The following is a 19442-nucleotide window of genomic DNA, read 5'->3' as shown; positions in this document are numbered from 1 at the left end:
ATAAAAGTTTGAGTGGGAAGGAGACAGGATTTGCCCTTAATACTGTACCCCATTCAGTCTGGTTCAATTCAGCATACCAGGTGTGAAACATATGGCAGAATATAAGTACTATATCAAAGAATTGGTACACTTTAAAAATTCAGTTCTATTGAAAAACATTTTCTAAGTCTTGAATATAGAGTTATAATAAATGATTTATTTTGCCAAGTTGCTAGTTCAGTTTTGCAGAAAATGTAATGTCACTTCAGCTGAATTTGCAAACTTATTTAAAAAGAGACAGAGGAAGAGTGAGAGATTCCTTTGGTGCTTGGAGTGCCTCAGTTACTCTGAGTCTTAAAGAGTGCACAGAGACAAACATGAACTCTACTTACTTTGCAATTTCTATATATCTTATTGCTTTCTCTCTCTGGTCCTGCTGTTTGTATAGAAGTCCCAACTCATACAGAGTGAATGGCACCAAATAGTTATCATATTTTATCTGCTTCTCACTAAGAAACCAGAGAGATAAGAAACTGGTTAAATATAATAAACATATGTCGTACTGAAGTTATATGATTATTAATTTAAATATAGAGTATACGCCCACCTCAATTAATATTTGAGCACTTGCCTAATTTCCAAAAGTGCTAAGCATTGAATAGCTTCCATTGACTTCAGTGGGAGTTTCACTAGTTTTTAATATCAGGCAAGCACCTAATAATGGTTTCAGAAACCTAACTTTAGGCTTTAGTTTTGAAAACCAAGGCCCTAGTGGCTAAAATGTTTTCTGTGGCTTAGTCAAGACAGCATAGATAGTAAATTCCTCCTCACTCAATCTGATAGGCAAGAAGACAATCAATTGTCACACAGGACTAAAATCAGTGGATTGATCCCTCCAACTAGATCAATCCAAAGATCACCAGGGTTCACCAGCAAATTACATCAGTTGAAACACACAGGCAGAAAACTAGAACTTTAGTGGCACAATATCCTCTTCACATCTGTGACTGGGTGTACTGGCCCCGCACTGGAGTGGAAGGGGTTAAAGCAGCTGCAATATAAAAGGGAACAGCCTAGCTCAGTCTTGGCTGGACGCCAAGGAGGAAGGATGCACCTTGCTGGCTCCAGACGAGCAAGGCACCAGTCAAATGGAAGAAGCAAAGTAGGGAGCCCTAAAGAATGGGGAAATCCTGGACAGTGACTGGTTATCAGCAAGTGAGGAGAAACCCAATGTCCTTCCTGTTGTAAACTTAACCACAGAATCAGACATATTATTGTCTGGGTAATTCAAAATTTAAGAAAATATATTTCGTAATGGACAAAGATGATCGATGAAGACAAATCAGTTAATCTTCGTAACACTCCTTTAAGGCATCTAACATATCTAAAGGGTACCAGATAAGTGCAAATTATTATGATTAGCTCACTAACTCATAGAAAATTATAAAAAAGTCTTTAGAACAGTCCTTCTAGAATAATATAATTTCAAAAATAGCTGCTAATTGTTCTTTGTACTTTATATATTATCAATATGTTCACACTAAAATCACCACTACCACACAAATTCTAAATTCATTTTCCACAGCTTTGATTTCTTTTGTACGTCTTTACAAAACAAGCAACATAAATGAAAAAAGGAAATCAAATGTACATTTCTCATCCCCCTTTAACTAACCAAATTTTATTTTATGGAGACTGTTAAGAGATGCTGTAGATCAGTGGCTCTCAACCTTTCCAGACTACTGTACCCCTTTCAGGAGTCTGATTTGTCTTGCGTACCCCCAAGTCACACCTCACTTAAAAATTACTTGCTTACAAAATCAGACATAAAAATACAAAAAAGTGTCACAGCCACACTATTGCTGAAAAATTGCTTACTTTCTCATTTTTACCATATAATTATAAAATAAATCAATTGGAATATAAATAAATAATGTACTTGCATTTCAGTGTACAGTATATAGAACAGTATAAACAAGTCATTGTATAAAATTTTAGTTTGTACTAACTTTGCTAGTGCTTTTTATGTAGTCTGTTGGAAAACTAGGCAAATATCTAGATGAGTTGATGTACCCTCTGGAAAACCTCTGTGTACACACATCCCTGGCTGAGAACCACTGCTGACGATTAGAGAGGTCTGCACTTTATAACTAATGTAATGCACACGGGGGTGGTTCCTATCCAACTTACCAGTTTCCTGGAACTGACCTTCATTGTGTTATCAGTGGCTTAACTCAAAGCAAAAAATTTTGAGGGAGAACTGTATTTACAAATAGTTCAATATCACACTTTGTACTTAGCTTTTTCTGAGACAACTGCTATCACAGTATCAAGAGAAGTGCACTTAGAGTGGAACACGGAGAGGGACTACAGAAGTGCCCAGTCAGGAATCCAGCCATCACCTGTTTCTGGGCATGCGGTATCTCCAACAAACCAGTTTGCCTGAAATCCAGTGCCTGTGCTTTGATTTCTCTCCAAGGTGTACTGCCAGCAGTTACCAGTTACCACACAGCTCCTTCTAAGTTAAGACATCCACCAGCCTTATAGGGCCCTATTAGGCAAAAAGTCTTTCCAACTCTTCTGCAAGAGTTGGAGGGCCCCCTTGAACAGAAGGCCCTGTTTGTTTGCTGGATTAGAAAGAAGGCCCAGAGTCAGTTCAAGATCACCTTTTTATACCAAAAGCCCTTTCTTTGTCTCCTAGTCGCGAGAAAACCCAGTTTGAAACAGTATTTGCAATCCATTCTACCAATATCGATCTTTTCCTGCGGAAAATTATTTTATTTCAATGAAATCCCATTTTCCAAAGGAAAACTGTTTTAAATTTTTCAACCAGTCCTAGTCCTAAATCCTGACAGTGTGCTACAAACACCGTACTCAAGAGGGAATTTTAAAGACTACATTCCTTGAAATTGGTTACAGCCTAGAGACAATTACAGTATGTCTTACATAGTCTCTGTCTGTATTCTGAGATATGGTAGCAGAAGGTCAGATGTCACAGAGAAAGGTGGCAGAGACATCAGAAGCAAACTTATTCTTTCTTCTTTTCTTAAATGTGATTATTTTTCAATTATCTTTTGATCTTTGGTCTTTATTAATTAGAATTGAACAACACAGATATTTTCTGTTTTCAAAACTACTCTTCTACAGCATGATAAAACTGAGTGAAATCCCTCCACCCCACACACATCCTTGAGGAATTCTATTTCATGCAGGAAATGACATGAGTTTTCTGAAGAGACAGGACTGATTCATCTCCCCAAGTAATAAGTAGGCCATGGAGTCACAAGTGTAGCCATTCCATAGCTTCAGCCAGTGCTCCCCCATGCCCTTTTGGGGAGCATTTGGACACTAGATCTGCATAAGAGGAACCTTTGTAGGCACTCACTGGCTTGCCTTCAACTGCCCTATCCAGGACTTACACAGAGCCCACATCCATCCCACACAAGGGGTGAAGTGGATCAAAGTAGAGTTTAAGTGGGGTAAAAGCCCTTGTGCGGGCCCTGTACACAGGTGAATTTCATCCTGAGGCCTTTTAGATGAGGTAATAAAGTAATTAATGTAGTTTATAAGATGATCTGATATCCTGTTGGACTTTTCATTCTTCTGGTTATTATTTGCATTACAGTACAGTCAGTCTATAGGCACTTAAGAATTAGTGCCACATGTTCTGGGTGCCGTACCAATATGTACCAAGGAGCGTGCAATCTAGCCCAATGATAACACACAAAAGGTGAAAGGAACAGACAAATGGCTAAAATGCATGAGGGAGCAGATGAGGTAACAATAACATGAGCCTGTTTTACATAATCAGCACTAACAGTTCCCCACTTGCCTAGCCTTGTGGAAAGAGATAACACTGTTTTAAAAGCCTATTTCTATTCCACAAATTTATTTTTTGAGTTTTATTGTTATTTGAAACTCTAACTGAATTTGCAGTTAGCACTTGTGCATTTGCATTCAGTGGACTAAATTCAGCTACTGGTGTAAATGAGTATAACTCCATTGGATTTGACTGGGGTTTTGTCTTCCTACACCAGGAGTTAGAGATATTCTCTAGATTATGATTTCTTAAATTAAAGTTGCTACCACTTTCACTGGCAAAATTAAAAATCCAGTGTTTTCTTCATTTTACTAGCTACTAAAAATGTCAGCTCAATGCTTATCCAGACAGATTTTCTTTGTTTATAACATTAACAATCAACTGTTTATCATTTGTTACTACGAGCTCATCAGTATTTTATTGTTAACAGTATGTAAAGCTAAAACATAAGGTTACTATAGCTTTATTTTATTTTTTTACCTTTGGATAACTTGATTAAAACACAGCTCAGCTTGCAAGAGTCTTCCTAGGTGTTTCAAACAAAGGCCTTTTAGTAACTGCAGCAAGCACAAGTCATCTATAAAATATTCAGTGCGACCTTTAAAACAAAAACACAGACAAATTTCAGAGATATACATGGAAATAGAAAGAGAAAAGGTTAAAGGGATTAGTAGTAAGAGATATAGCCATACTTCAAAAGTTTTGCCTATCAAAATTTGCAGCCACATAAGAACATACATAAACCTCTGTACAAATTTTGAATAGTGCCTAATAAGGATCAGAAGAGCAAATTCCAAGCATATCAATACACTGATTCTGGAAAATAAGAAATCAAAAACAGTGGACCTGGTTCTCCACTTTACATATACTTTATACTAGGTACCAGAAACTGTAGAATCAGCCCCACTATTAATAAGTCTGAAACTCTGCACACACAGCAAGTTACTATGCAGCAATCCAAGGTATCAATCTATTGAACAGCAAGCTGGTGAACTGTAATGTGAACACTGCTACAGTGCAGTGAAAGTCCCTGGGTGTGGCCTAACATAGAATCATAGGATTGAAAGGGATCTCGAGAAGTCATCTAGTCCAGTCCCCTGCACTCATGGCAGGACTAAAGTATTATCTAGACAATCTCGGACAGGCATTTGTCCAATCACCTCTTAAAAATCTTCAATGATGGAGATTCCACAACGCCCCTAGGCAATTTATTCCGGTGCTTAACTACCCTGACAGTCAGGAAGTTTTGCCTAATGTTCAATCTTAACTGCCCTTGCTGCAATTTAAGCCCATTGCTTCTTGTCCTATCCTCAGAGGGTAAGGAGAACAATTTTTCTCCCCCCTCCTTGTAACAAACAACCTTTTATGTATTTGAAAACTTATTTCCCTCCTCGGTCTTCTCTTCTCCAGATTGAAAAAAAACAATTGTTTCAATCTTCTCTCATAGGTCATGTTTTCCTAGACTTTTAATTGTTCTGTTGCTCTTCTCTGGACTCTTTCCAATTTGTCCACATTTTTCCTGAAATGTGGTGCCTAGAACTGGACACAATACTCAATTTGATGCCTAATCAGCACGGAGTAGAGAGGAAGAATTACTTTTCGTATCTTGCATACAATACTCCTACTAATACATCTCAGAATGTTTCGGGTTTTTTGCAACAGTGTTACATTGTTGACTCATATTTAGCTTGTGATCCACTATGACCCGCAGATCCCTTTCTGCAGAACGCTTTTCTAGGCAGCCATATCCCATTTTGTATGTGTGCAATTGACTGTTCCTTCCTAAGTAGAGTACTTTGCATTTATCCGTATTGAATTTCATCCTATTTACTTCAGACCATTTCTCCAGTTTGTACAGATTATTTTAATTTTAATCTTTTCCTCCAAAGCACCTGAAATTTCTCCCAGCTTGATATCGTCTGCTAACTTTATAAGTGTACTCTTTATGCCATTATCAAAATCATTAAGATACTGAACAGAACCAGACCCAGAACTGATCCCTGCAAGACCGTATTAGATATACCCTTCCAGCTTGACTGTGAACCACTGATAACTACTCTGTGGGAATGGTTTTCTAGCCAGTTATGCAGCCACCTTATAGTAGTTCCATCTAGGTGGTATTTCTTTAGTTTGTTTATGAGAAGGTCATGTGAGACAGTATCAAAAGCCTTACTAAAGTCAAGATATATCACATCTACCACTTTCCTCCTCACCATAAAGCTTGTTTCCCTATCTAAGAAAGCTATTAAGTTGGTTTGTCATGATTTGTTCTTGACAAATCCATGTTGACTATTACTTATCACCTTCTTATCTTCCAGGCGTTTGCAAACTGATTGCTTAATTATTTGCTCCATTATCTTTCTGGGTGCTGAAGTTAGGATGATGGGTCTGTAATTCCCCAAGTTGTTCTCATTTCCCTTTTTTATAGATGGGCACTATCTTTGCCCTTTTCTAGTCCTCTGGAATCTCTCCCATCTTCCATGACTTTTCAAAGATAATTCCTAATGGCTCAGATATCTTCTTGGTCAACTTCTTGAGTATTCTAGGATGTATTTAATCAGGCCCTGGTGACTTGAAGACATCTAACTTGTCTAAGTAATTTTTAACTTGTTCTTTCCCTATTTTAGCCTCTGATCCTACCTCATTTTCACTGGGATTCACTATGTTAGACGACCAATTGCTATTAACCTTTTTGGTGAAAACGGAAACATACTACTACTTCAAAGCACAGCATGCTATGCTAAGCCACACTCCAGGACATTCACTGTGCTATAGCTGTGTCCACGTGAGATGGTACTGTGTGGCAAGCTGGTGTCCTGTAGATTCACACCCTGGCTTGCTGTGCAGTAATCACCACATGGATACGTTTTTCTTAAAATCTCCCACCATTCCAAACTATTGGTGCAACTCTACCGGAGCCAACAATAGGAGTGTTTGTGTATATTGGCTGCCATTGTTTTTACCACCCTCTCCTTTAGAACTCCAAGCAGGGGAGAAGGTATGGTAGTTAAAATGCTGGAAGCCATTATTAGTGCTCCCACCATTACTACCACTGGAGGAGCTGCATTAGCAGAGTTCCAACAGCAAGTGAATTTAATAAAGAAGATATATGCAAACACAGCGTCTATGCAACAGGACCAAAGACATCACATGAAGGAGTTTTGTGAAGTGTTTCAGAAGTAAAGTAATAACAAGGGCAGTCCCCTTTCTTGTTGTGTTGGCTTATAATATTTGTTGGCTGCAGTGAAGAAAAGCAAAGAAAGCACACATATGGACAAACAGATGGCTGCACATACATTAATGATTCAGGAAGCAAAACACACTTTTCAGATCATCTTGTTTACAACTAATTACCAATTCTCTGAGGTTACATCAATTTTTTTAAAATGGTCTGCCAAATAAAACTATACAAACAGTTCTGAAAACATGGAACACAAAAGCAACTTGAAATATTTTTCACTGTCTTTAAGATTTTTTCTGTCTGCTTTTAAATATTAGTTTTGATCCCTTTATATAATGATGCAAAAGTCCATAATTTTCACTAGCAGGTCCATGTAGGTAAGGTGGGGTGAGATGGCTATTTTGCATGTCCTTGTAAAACTGAGTAGTGATCAAATGTCAAAATCAGGTCGATGTCTCCTACAGGGACTGATTTCTTGCAGTTGCTGGGGGCAGATATTGACCACTGTTAGTCTTCACTGTTTTCTATTTCAACTGCTGTGTTCCTGAGATTTCCTCCCAGAGATAAAAACGAGTAAGCCAAAGTGCTACCATTATAATAGCACTTGAAGATTACATGAAGTTAATACTGACAGTCTGGCAATAAATGGTAGACAGAACCTTCTTGCAGTCTGACTGTATCTACGTGAATTCTATTTTGAGTATATAATAAAGCTGCAAAACCAATCACTCAAATTTTTCAGATTTTCTCTTAGATTATGAATACATTATTTTCATTTGGGAAAGAATATACAGGAATGATGGTGAACTGGTAGAATGTCTCTGCAAGCCATTTCAGAACGTCAGAAATTATATTTTCCTTTTTCTCAGTCTGCTCCTTCCTATGAATTTTAGTAAAGTTTTGTTGTGCACACAGAACTGCATACAAATACCCAAATAAAACTTTTATATGTGTTCATGAAACAAAGTACCATGGCAGACCAATAATGCTTTTCTTTTCAAGAGACACATTCTCTAATTCAGTTGATTATGAGGGACACATCTTGTCTTACAGCTCAGTGTCCAAAAAGATTGTACAAAAGAACTCCTCATATTAATATCATTTTATCTGCAAATGTCTGTCTTAAATGTATTTGCATTTTGGTTGTAAAGTAGCATGCAACAGTAAATAAATCACTTAAGATCTGACTGGTGCAAGACTAATTTGGCAGAAGATGAACATTTTGACAATGGATGAAAGCGTAACACTGGGCCACATTCAGACTGGGTGTAAGGAAGTTAAAATGGCTGACTACATTTACTATTTTATTGTTAAAACTTACTAAGCATGTTTTTAATCTTTAAATTTATATAAATTTAATAGTTATATTAATTTCCTAATTGTTACAAATTAGGAACTTTAATGTCACTCTAGCAGATTCATGGAATGTGTCACATTTGTCTACAATATGCAGTTTACCCACTGAATGATTCAAGTGACTGTACAGATAAAACAATCCAGGCTACCTGTGTGCTTTGCCTACTTGTACTTCACCCCATCCCTTATTGGTCAGAGCACTGCTGAGAGCAGGATGCCAACCCTTACCTTTCATCTACACAACTCTTACTTCATAGATAACATCCTAGGCTGAGCCAAGACAAGGGGTAAAGAGTGTCATGCTAAGTGCTCCCAGGAGAAAGAGAAGAGACTGAGGCATAAAGTTATAAAGTAAGCAATACAGGAGGCAGTTTACCTGGAGAGAAGGCTCACCTCAGCTCAGGAAGAGAAAGACACTTTAAAATAGTAAGATGGAATTAAAAAACACAAAAATTGGCAGGAGGACTCAAGGGCTGGTTTAAGACTTGAAATTTCTTTTAAATCTTTAATTGTCTATTTCAAGGTGACAAGGTCCTTTTATACACGAACATGCAATCTACATTTCAAATATGGGCAAATCATAACTGGAGATTTTGGAGTTAACTCTAAAAGACTTTAGGGAAGCAAAAAATAAAATTATAGTTTCATATGTGCCATGCTAAATCTGAAAGGTTTGTGGTATAATTCAAAATTTTAGGATTTTATGTCAGTAAAAGAAAAAAAAACAGAGCACAGAATAATAGAAAAGTAGAGCTGAAAGGGACCTTGAGAAGCCATCCTGTCCAGCCCCTTGTATTGAGGCAGGACCAAGCAAACCTAGACCATTCCTTGCTGTATGCAGTGCTGCTGTAGCTGTGATAGTCCCAGATATTACAGCGACAAGGTGAGTAAGGTAATATATTTTATTGGACTAACTGGTGAGAAAGAGAAGTGTTTGAGCTTACACAGAGCTCTTCTTCAGGTCTGGGAAATGTACTGAGAGTGCCATACCAAAATACAAGGTGGAACAGATCATTTAGTAGAAAAAGTTAACACGTATTTCAAGGGACCATTCAAGGTGAAGTGGCCCATTAAAACCCCTCTAGTCATAAGCCATAAATCCAGGGTCTCTGTTAAGTCCATGTTTTTTAATGTCTAGCAAAGTTATGAATTTAAGCTCCCAAGTTCATCACCTGTGGGTGACCACTTTTCACAAAGTAATCATTCTATATCAGTCCTCATCCTCAAAGGAAACCTGCACAACACGTTCAAAAGACAAGCCTTTGAGCTTAAATTCATAACTTTATGAGACACTAACAATCATGGACTACAGAAAGACACTGGATTTATTGGTTATTATAACAATCTATAACTCACTAACAACCACCCCAGCTGCTTTTCTCCTCTGATTGGAGGGGTGTTAACAGGCCACTTCACTTTGAATGGTCCCTTGGAATATGTGCTACAATCTGGTCCACCTTGTATTTAGCTATGACTCTCTGAGTACTTTTCCCAGATCTGAAGAACAGCTCTGTAAGCCTGAAAACTTGTCTCTCTCACCAACAGAAGTTGGCCCAATAAAAGATATTTCGTCCCGCACCTTGTATCTCAATTGTAGACCATCCCTGACAGATGTTTGTCCAACCTGTTCTTAAAAACCTCCAATGACAGGGATTCCAGAACCTCCCTTGAAAGCCTATTTCAGTGCTTAACTATGCTTATCGTTAGAAAGATTTTCCTAATAAATAACCTAAATTTCCCTTGCTGTAGTTTAAGCCCATTATTTCTTGTCATACTGTCAGTGAACATGGAAAACAACAGATCACAGTCCTCTTTAAATCAGACCCTAATTTATTTGAAGATTGTTATTAGGTCCCCCCTTAATCTTCTTTTCTCAAGACTAAACAGGCCCAGTTTTTTGATCCTTTCCCCACAGATCAGGTTTTCTAAACCTGTTATTTTTATTGCTCTCCTCTGGCCTCTTACCAATTTATACACATCTTTCCTAAAGTATGGTGCCCAGTATAGCATACAGTACTCCAGCTGAGGCCTTACCAGTGCCAAGTAGAGCAGAACAATTACCTCCTGTGTCTTACATACTACATTCCAGTAAATGCACCCTAGAATGATATTAGCCTTTTTTTGCAATTGCATCACATTGTTGACTCATTCAGATTGTGATCCACTAAACTGCCAAATCCTTTTCAGCAGTACTATCATTTATCTAGTTATTCCACATTTTTTAGCTGTGAATTTCATTTTTCCTTCCTAAGTGTAATAATTTGTATTAGTCTTTATTGACTTTCATCTTGTTGATTTCAGACCAGCGCTCCAATTTATCAAGGTCATTTTGAATTCTAATGCTGTCCTCCAAAGTGCTTGCAACCTCTTCGAGCTTGGTGTCATCTGCAAATTTTTAGAAGCATACTCTCCACTCCATTATCCAAGTCATTGATGAAAATATATAATACAACCGTATACAGGACTGACCCTTGTGGGACCCCACTAGATACATCCTCCCAGTTTGAGAGCAAACCATTGATAACTATTCTTTCAGTATAGTCTTTCAAGAAGTTTTGCATCCACCTTACAGTAATTCCATCTAGATCACATTTTCCTAACTTGCTTGTGAGACTGTCATGTGGGACTGCATGAAAATGAAGATATATCACATCTACCGCTTCCCCCGTATCTTTATCCCTATCAAAGAAGAAATTAAATTGTGTTGGGCATGATTTATCCTTGAGAATTGCATGCTAGCTATTCTTTATAACCCTATTATCCTCTAGGTATTTACACGTTTATAGTTTAATAATTTGTTCCAGTATCTTTCCAAGTATCAAATTTAGGCTGACTGTTCTATAATTCTCCAGTTCCTCTTGTTCCCCTTTTTAAAGATAGGTACTAAGTTTGCTCTTCTCTGGGATCTCACCTGTTTTCCATGAGGTCTCAAAGATAATTGCTAATGGTGCTGAGATTGCTTCAGCTAGTTCCTTAACTACCCTAAGATGAATTTCATCAGGCCCTATCTATTTGAATACATCTAACTTATCTAAATATTCTTTAACCTGTTCCTTCCCTATTTTGGGTTCCATTACTTCTCCTTGCTGTTAATATTAATTGTGTTGAATATCTGGTCACCATTAACCCTTTTAGAAAAGACTGAAGCAAAACAGGCATTAAGCACCTCAGCCTTATTGATCATCCGTTATCATCTCTCCTTCCCCACTAGATATCTTACATTTCCCCATGTGTTTCCCTTGCTCTTAATGTATTTAAAGAACTTCCTCTTATTGCATTTTATGTCCCTTGCTAGGTATAACTCATTCTGTGCCTTAGTCTTTCTGATTTTGTCCTTACATACTTCTGCTATTTATTTGTACTCTTGTTTAGCAATTTGTTCATGTTTCCACTTTTTGTGGGATTCCTTTTTGATTTTCAGGTCATTAAAAAGTGCCTGATGGAGCCATATTCTTCCTATTTTTCTTTTGCATTGGGAGAGTCTGCACTTGTACATTTAATATTGTCTCCTCTAGAAACTGCCAGCTGTCTTGAACTCCTTTATCCTTTAGATTTTCTTTCCATGGGACTCGTGTAATACTTCTCTGAGTTTGTTAAAGTCTGCCTTTTGAAGTCTATTGTCCTTATTCTGTTGCTCTCTCTTCTTCCTTTCCTTAGAATCATGAAATCAATAATGTCATGATCACTTTCCCTCAAATTGCCTTCCACCTTCAGATTTATAGCCATGGTGACGGGTACTTCCTCTACTCCATTAGAGTTATTTTGTTGAAAATAGAGTATGATATTTAGGGACGGAAACTAGAAAAAAATCAACTTTCAGGCAGAAAGGTGGTGCTTTACTTTGGTTAAACTCAGAGAGAGAGAGAGAGAGAGAGGTTTGGGTTTGTTTTGTCTGAAAGAAGTATTTAGAGATGGGATAGTGGACTTGCCTTTAATATTGGTTTCTGACCTGTTGTAGATTGATTTTTGTTTGGGTGTCTTTTCTCTATTCATTAGAGATTAAAATCTCATAGGAAGAGGTGTATAATTTCCATTATTATTGATACCATTATTTAGATTATAATTAGAATCAGAATTTGGGTTCACATGCTGTCTACTTACCTCTATGTTTTTCTTTACTACCCAGGATATTCCATTCCTTCCATTTCCTGCTTTCAGACTGTTTTGCCATCTCTCTCTGGTTCTTACTTGTAGCCCAGAGTTCAAAGAACTGTTTACAGTTCTCCAGGTTAGGTTCTCCAGGTTGGGGCTTCAGTGCTTTTGGTGGCTTTACTGAAGCCTGGCTGGAATTTTATACCTTGAGGTACATTTTTCAATGTAGGAGATTTTATTACTAGCAGCAATTAGAAATGGGCTTATAGTATAACTGGGGATCCTGAACACCTCTGAACTCTGAGGGTTGTACGGCCCAGGTCCAAACGTTGTGACCTTATGTCTTTATCTAATAATAATATTAGTTAGCACTTCTATAGTGTTTTATATTTTCAAAACACTGTGCACACATTAACTACTGATATATTACTTAATCACAGACATTTTCACCAGGAGGTGGAGGGAGGGATTTCTGTTATAAATTACAGGGGAAAGTGTGGTTAAAATCTTTGTATTAAACAAGCATTTTTTAAAATAGAACATTAATGAAGAAATACACTTTTTATTTGTTTGAGTAGCTAAGGTTCATGAGAAAACTGATGTGGGGTAATTATATTGTCCATACAATTCATTTTAATACTAGAACTCAGTAGAGAGCTGTACTGCTGAGGCAAAACAGCAACGGGTGAAGCTGTGTTGCTTGCCTAACAGGCAAAAGCGTCCATCGGAGGAAACCTGGGTCAGGGAAAGTGAATACAGCCATTAACTTTTGAAGTGCATGTTATTTTTATATGCCTCTCTTTTCATCTTATATAAATCATCATTAATTTATGAATTAGCTGTTTGAGTCTGAAAGTATTTATTTTGAATATTCACACTTCCAAGAGCCCCAAACTCTGTCTACAGTCAATAGCTAAATTTTATTGTTTTTTAGTACTCATTGCAATACTACTAATTTTATCTTTCTTGTGGGTGTGGTAGGTGAATCCATTGATATTGCTATCTCATTTACTATTAGTCAAGAAGTTACACTTATCATCGGTCAGTGTCCTCCACAATGCAGTTACACTATGGAAGAATGACTTGAAGGAGAGTTAAATATTTTTAGACTTTTCAAGGAAGATCAGTTTGGTTCCTTTCCTAGAGATCACTCCTCAGAGATAGAATTCTCTCTCTAAGACCCAACAATATCTTACCAAAATATACCCAAGTTCCTCAGTTTTCCATGCTCTCCTTTTGGAGCCAACCTGATTTTGAAAGACATTTTAGAAGTACCAGTAAGTAAAAAATACTACTGCAAACCATAATTACAGCAAATATTACATTCCATGAGATCAGCCGGGAAGTTTATATCCAGAGCCAGTTCTTTGCTTGCAAGACACATTAACATGGTACAAAAAACTTACCTGACCAGGTTTCTGAACAGCTTTTTACATTCTTACCCTAAATGACTACTTACTAGTTTGATTCTGTAAAGCAGTTTCTTCTTTCTCAATTGTTATCAGTAAACTTTCTGTGAGGTCAGCCCTTTTGCCTATGATTGCAAATCCATTCCAGACGTACATCATTTCCTGCCAAAAGAAACAAGAACAACCCCCTGGATCAATATCTACATTTAACCAACAGTATAATTTGGATGGCTGCTAATTATGTCTTTTCCAGCATACACTACATATGATTGTAAAGTTAATAAGTGCCAGAATTAGGGTTTCCTGGCCACCTCGTAAATATGGAAAAATAGTACATGATCATGTAATTAAAGACTTTATCATAATGCATATGCAGAATAGAGGCGAATTAAGGTTGCACAGGCAACGTTAATTCTTGCATTTCCGAAGTTATGAGTGCTTGACGTTGCAACCTTAACAATGTTATTTTAACATAGTTTATATGTGTGTAGTTCCCTAGATTTTTTTTAAAAGCAAACAAAAAACCCAGAAATGGCATCATTTGAACACCCATATGATTTACCAGCAGTGTTAGAATTCTTAGATTCACCATGCAGATTTCCCCTCAATCTGGCCCTTGTTCCCTCTGTATTTAGATCAGTCAACTTCCTCCTCCACAGTGACTGGGTACCAGCAAAGGGTCACTGAGAGCAAGTGTCTGCGCTCTCAGTTCCAGTGACTAGCCTGGAGCAGTTATGTGGGGATGGAACATTCTCAATCCAGTCAGACATGGAAGCTGTAAGGGGCTAGATCATACCCAGTGAGGGTGGAATCTTCAGAGATTTTAGCTGCTGAATTCTAAGAAGTCACTACTGAGCATATTTGAACTGAGATTTTTCAAAGGTTTATAATTTGGCTAGTTGTTGCTGGATTTTCACATGGATAGCAATGGCCACCTCTGCAGCCAAATTTGAAATCCTTGCTCCATATCATGATGGTGCTAAAAAGTTTCTCAAGAGAAAAGGTAACCAGAATTTTTTAACACTGCAAAACAACATATTTTCCTGAAAGTTTGTTCTTTTTCCTATTTGATATAAGTACTTATTTTGTTATTTAATCCGAACTGAAAGAAGGCAGCTTTCAATACCAGGGCAGGTAGTATAAGCTTCACTGGCTGAGCACCATTATAACGTCGAGCTTTCCTCACTGCTAACTTTTCTGTTGGGATAGATTTTCCTGCAATTCTTTGTCTTAGACCATCCACTTGTCTGTATGGGGAAAAAATAGATAATAAACAAGGTAATAATTATAATGTTTCTCTATTTATAAAATAGAAACACTCCAATTCAAGACATGAAGTAGTTTCTCTTCCTAAGATCTCTTGTTTCCTGTGCCTTTTACAAGTGGTTCCCAGCCAATGACCAGGATTATTATGGTAAAAGCCTCTCACCTAGAAAGCAACATTAAAAAAAAAAGTTATAAAACATAAATTAAACAAAATAAAACATATGTAAATGAAAATGCAAAAACAAGAGTGATAATCTCTTCATTTAATCTTTAGTTGACCTCTACTTCTTTTCATTAGATTTGCTAACTTTTGTGTTAAAAGTTATAAGTTTACCACCACTTAACCAACAGATGCTGGTTAAATGTTTGCTAATATCATCCCGATTATGCAGCTGTCATTGGTATTTACTCTGTTTGAGAAAAATCAGTTCCTCAGAAGGTGTTCCAGTTAAACTGATTTCCCAAATAAATGAATCCCGATTAAGCCCATAATAATACATTAGCCCAGAGCTTCAGCCTTGTCACTGGTTCTCTAGGCCTTCCACACCTTAACAATGAGAATCCATGTAGGATCGCAGTATGGCACTCAGTGTTGCTATATATGCTCATCTGCTCTACCCATTTTAGTAAGAATATAAAAGTTTACCTGAACAAAGACACAATATCTTCTCCAGTTGTTTTCACATCCTCATCTGGAAGCATACACAAAATTGCAGCTTTCTGGAATACATATATTGCCTACCCAAAACAAACAAATCCCACCACAACATTATATTAGTATATGATTTACAATATTAGATCAGAGCACTGGTTTATTGAGCATGGTATCCTTCCTTCAGCAGTGAGGCAGGTGAACAATTGTAAATAATCCCCACCCCCCTCAGATTTCCTTTTTCTTGAGGTTTATACCAAATTCCATTTTTATCAAATTCATCAACTATTAACATTGACAAATTAAAATAAAATATTTTGAGAGAGTTTATTCTTTTAAATATGTAGATTTTATTAGGTATTATGTATTAAGTTGAAGAGAAAAGACTCACTCCAGAGATGACAGACCAGTCTATTCCATGGTTTGGGGGTGTTTTGATTCAAGGTTTTGTTAGGCCCATCTATAAACATACCATCATGAACCGATTTCCTAGCACGTTGTCTGCCGAAGAAACTTCACTGGAAAGAGCTTCTTATTTTAAGCTAATTGAAGCTGACGAGCTGTTCAGATGGTACTATTTGATTAACTTTTTAGTAACTTTTAAAATAGGAGTTTAATCAACTAACGTTTGTTCTTGTACATTAGATTTTGATTAAATTAATCCAGTAAACTTTGTTTTTCCCTCTCTCCTCCTTTCTTTTTTTGGACTCTGGTGAACATCTCAATTTATATGGTGTTGAAATCCACAAACTCATTGTTTACTAGTTTACTTTAACTTTGAGAGCAAAATTCTATTTCCATCACAGACTGAACTTACATTATTAAGGCCAATATTCTTTTCTTTATGAATTTAAATTGGGCTCATTATGGAAACTGAAATGCACCCTTAACTACGGAGTGGCTACTGCCATATCATCATAATGTCCACATGCCCAATTACCTTAGACCACCTGCTCTCTTTGCAGAGCAGGTCTGCATATCGATACGCTTGAAGCCAGTTCTGCTGGAACGAATAGCACCACATCAGTTCCCAATAACAGAGGTGATGAATCTGTTTCCACTCTTGCTGAGCAGCAATGCATTCTTGGAATTTTGACTGTGCCTACAGTTCATTTCAGTAAAACAGAATAATGACAGAGGAAAATGATAATTTTACTAATTACAATACAACATGAGAACTATGGCTACTTAGCTAACTAATGAGCCAAAGCCTCTCCCCAGCACCTTGGGCAAATAAATGGGCTAGGTACTGGAGAAATTCACCAAGGCAGGGCAAATTAATTCATCACCCAGACTGTGAAACTGTTCCACCTTAAGGGCTGGAGTAAACTCTACTATATCATCATTTCCCAAACCCAAATGGAGAGAAAACCAGAGATCTGTCCAATTAAAATCAATGGGACTCCTAAATTGAGCAAGGCAAGCACTGAATCTGTCCTGAAGTGTTACACAGTACACAAATCAAGAACTATGAAAATAAAAAATTAATAATAAATGAATAACAATTCATTACCTTTTCAAAATTTCCTTTCAGTATATCTATTCTGGCATCATAAAACAAAATGATGGAACCCTTGACAGGAAAAGAAAAAGCAAATAAATAATCCCTACTTTAATCATGGGCGTATTTATTACTTGTTTTTGTAAAATTTATCAAGAGTACGCACATTTGGAAACTTCTGGAGGTAGGGTTCAAGAAGAGTCTCTGCTTCCTGAAGATTGGCTTCCCCTATACCTACAATCATCACAAAAGAACCTCAGTCTCACCAGAACAAAGCAGATTTTTACAGATTAATCTCCAAATTACATTACAGTTTGAGTAGAAGATTAGTGAACAGTCTTCATCTATATAAAAGGGGAAACTTAAATTATTTTATAATATTGAGTTTCATTAAAAAACGAAATCACATCCTGGAACGATGGATAGCCTTTAGGGTAATAAATGCCCTGGTACAAAAACTTCCTCATTCCCCTCACTTCCTAATTTTCATCTCAATAATCAACAGTAGATGGTACTGGGGCGAAATGACAAATTTCTAAATTTCCTGACAAGTCCAGAAAAATGGCAGGAATATTCACAAATTAAAAGATGCAAATATACATCAGGAGCACAGGTAAACTTAATCTTGACTTTAAGCCTAAGTGACCTGAGCAATTTTATAGGTGCCTGAACTTCCAAGGGCTTCATACCACAGACATTCCTGACCTTCTAACTAGAGTACGATCCCAAATTCCCTGTCTATGGTCTCATTAGGCTCTGCCTTTTGGTTCAGCATCTATCTGGCTTGTATGCCCCAGCAATCTTTGTGAAATGTGTGTGTTTGACTGGTATGAGCTTGACGATATACTTCATGGGAGATGGGGGGAGCAAATAAAAATAAAAGGTGATCATCTTTGTGTTTCTTTCTCTCCATCCCTCCTGTCTTCTCCCTTCAGAACTAGGGAGGCCTATAAACAGACAAAAGTGTGTGTGTGTGTGTGTGTGTGTGTGTGTGTGTGTGTGTGTGTGTATACACATGTATCTGTATACACAAACACACAGATACGTATATATATATATATATATATATATATATATATATATATATATATATATATATATATATATATGTGCACACACACACACACACACACACAGGGGAAGAGGCAAGCAGATAAATAAATGTTTAATATAGTAGTACATATTTGTTCCCCTAGTCATTTTTCAATATTTTCAGCATTAAATTACATAATGTCCTAATATAAATTTAATAATCCCTATATTTCATTTTTTTTCTGAACAGTAGGTCAATAGAAATTTACAAAAGAATATGAAATATTTCACATTTCATAATATATTCACAATGTCACATTATCCAGGAATAATATATTCCAGTTCTTACCAAGGATTAAAGAGACGTAAGTATGATATACCAGCAGGGTAAAAGTACACAGTATGGCCCTCAAACTGCTACCAGAAGCACCTTCCTGCAGCTGATGGAGGCCCAATTTCTATAGGAATCATAAATATGTAGAGACTTAGCTATTGAATAGATTAAGGTGGTAATTTAATAAAAATGCTATAATTTTAAGCAGTCAAATGTTAACAGAAATTTCAATCATTTCTTCATTTTTCCTTTTAGGTATACTGATCTCCTAATTTATTACCTGGCCCAAATCCTGAATGACCCACTCTTCCAGAGTAGAACCTGGGAAGAGCAATGGGATTAATCAATGGGACTAGTCCCCTTCTTAAATTTAAGAATGTGCTGAAATCCACTAGCAGAATGGGAACAGAGCACTCAGCACCTTGCAGGATCAAGCCCCAAGTGTCCTTTTCCCTTCTCAGCCCTATCCACTGACTGGGACCTTCCCAAAATTCCCCTTCACACCTGTACCCCATATGCACTCAGACAGGAATCCAACACACAATGAAATACTCCTGGTTCTCACCTCTATCGCTAGACAGAAACCTTCCACTCATGTTCACCTTTCTCATTGACACTCAGGTAGGGACCCTCCTCCTCTTCACCCTTTTGCAGCAAATCCTCCACAGACCCCTGAAATACTCAACTCTCCTTCATCATCAGCTAATAATTTGGGAGACCCTCACTGAGCTGCTACCCCGATAGATCCCATCCCCACTTCTATGCCCCATTTGCAGCAGCTCCCAGGGTCCTGTGAATGCTGAAGAGAAGTATTATAATC

At 37.2% G+C, this 19442-nt stretch overlaps 1 protein-coding gene across 2 annotated transcripts in view; it reads right to left on the bottom strand.

Moving 5' to 3' along the window:
• TTC39B (tetratricopeptide repeat domain 39B) overlaps positions 1–19442 on the bottom strand; it is a 103729-nt gene that overhangs the window by 1557 nt on the left and 82730 nt on the right. For both annotated transcript variants that reach the window (XM_050942923.1, XM_050942925.1), the window contains 9 exons: positions 18638–18746; positions 17423–17490; positions 17269–17328; positions 16696–16857; positions 15750–15841; positions 14964–15084; positions 13888–13999; positions 4280–4397; positions 372–488 (listed from right to left, as the gene is read on the bottom strand). In XM_050942923.1, the coding sequence (XP_050798880.1) occupies positions 372–488; positions 4280–4397; positions 13888–13999; positions 14964–15084; positions 15750–15841; positions 16696–16857; positions 17269–17328; positions 17423–17490; positions 18638–18746 (959 nt within the window). The remainder of the gene's footprint in view (positions 1–371; positions 489–4279; positions 4398–13887; positions 14000–14963; positions 15085–15749; positions 15842–16695; positions 16858–17268; positions 17329–17422; positions 17491–18637; positions 18747–19442) is intronic.

The sequence above is a fragment of the Gopherus flavomarginatus genome, chromosome 3, assembly GCF_025201925.1.
Source record: "Gopherus flavomarginatus isolate rGopFla2 chromosome 3, rGopFla2.mat.asm, whole genome shotgun sequence".
NCBI lineage: Eukaryota > Metazoa > Chordata > Testudines > Testudinidae > Gopherus > Gopherus flavomarginatus.
This window is presented reverse-complemented; position numbering and strand designations above follow the sequence as displayed.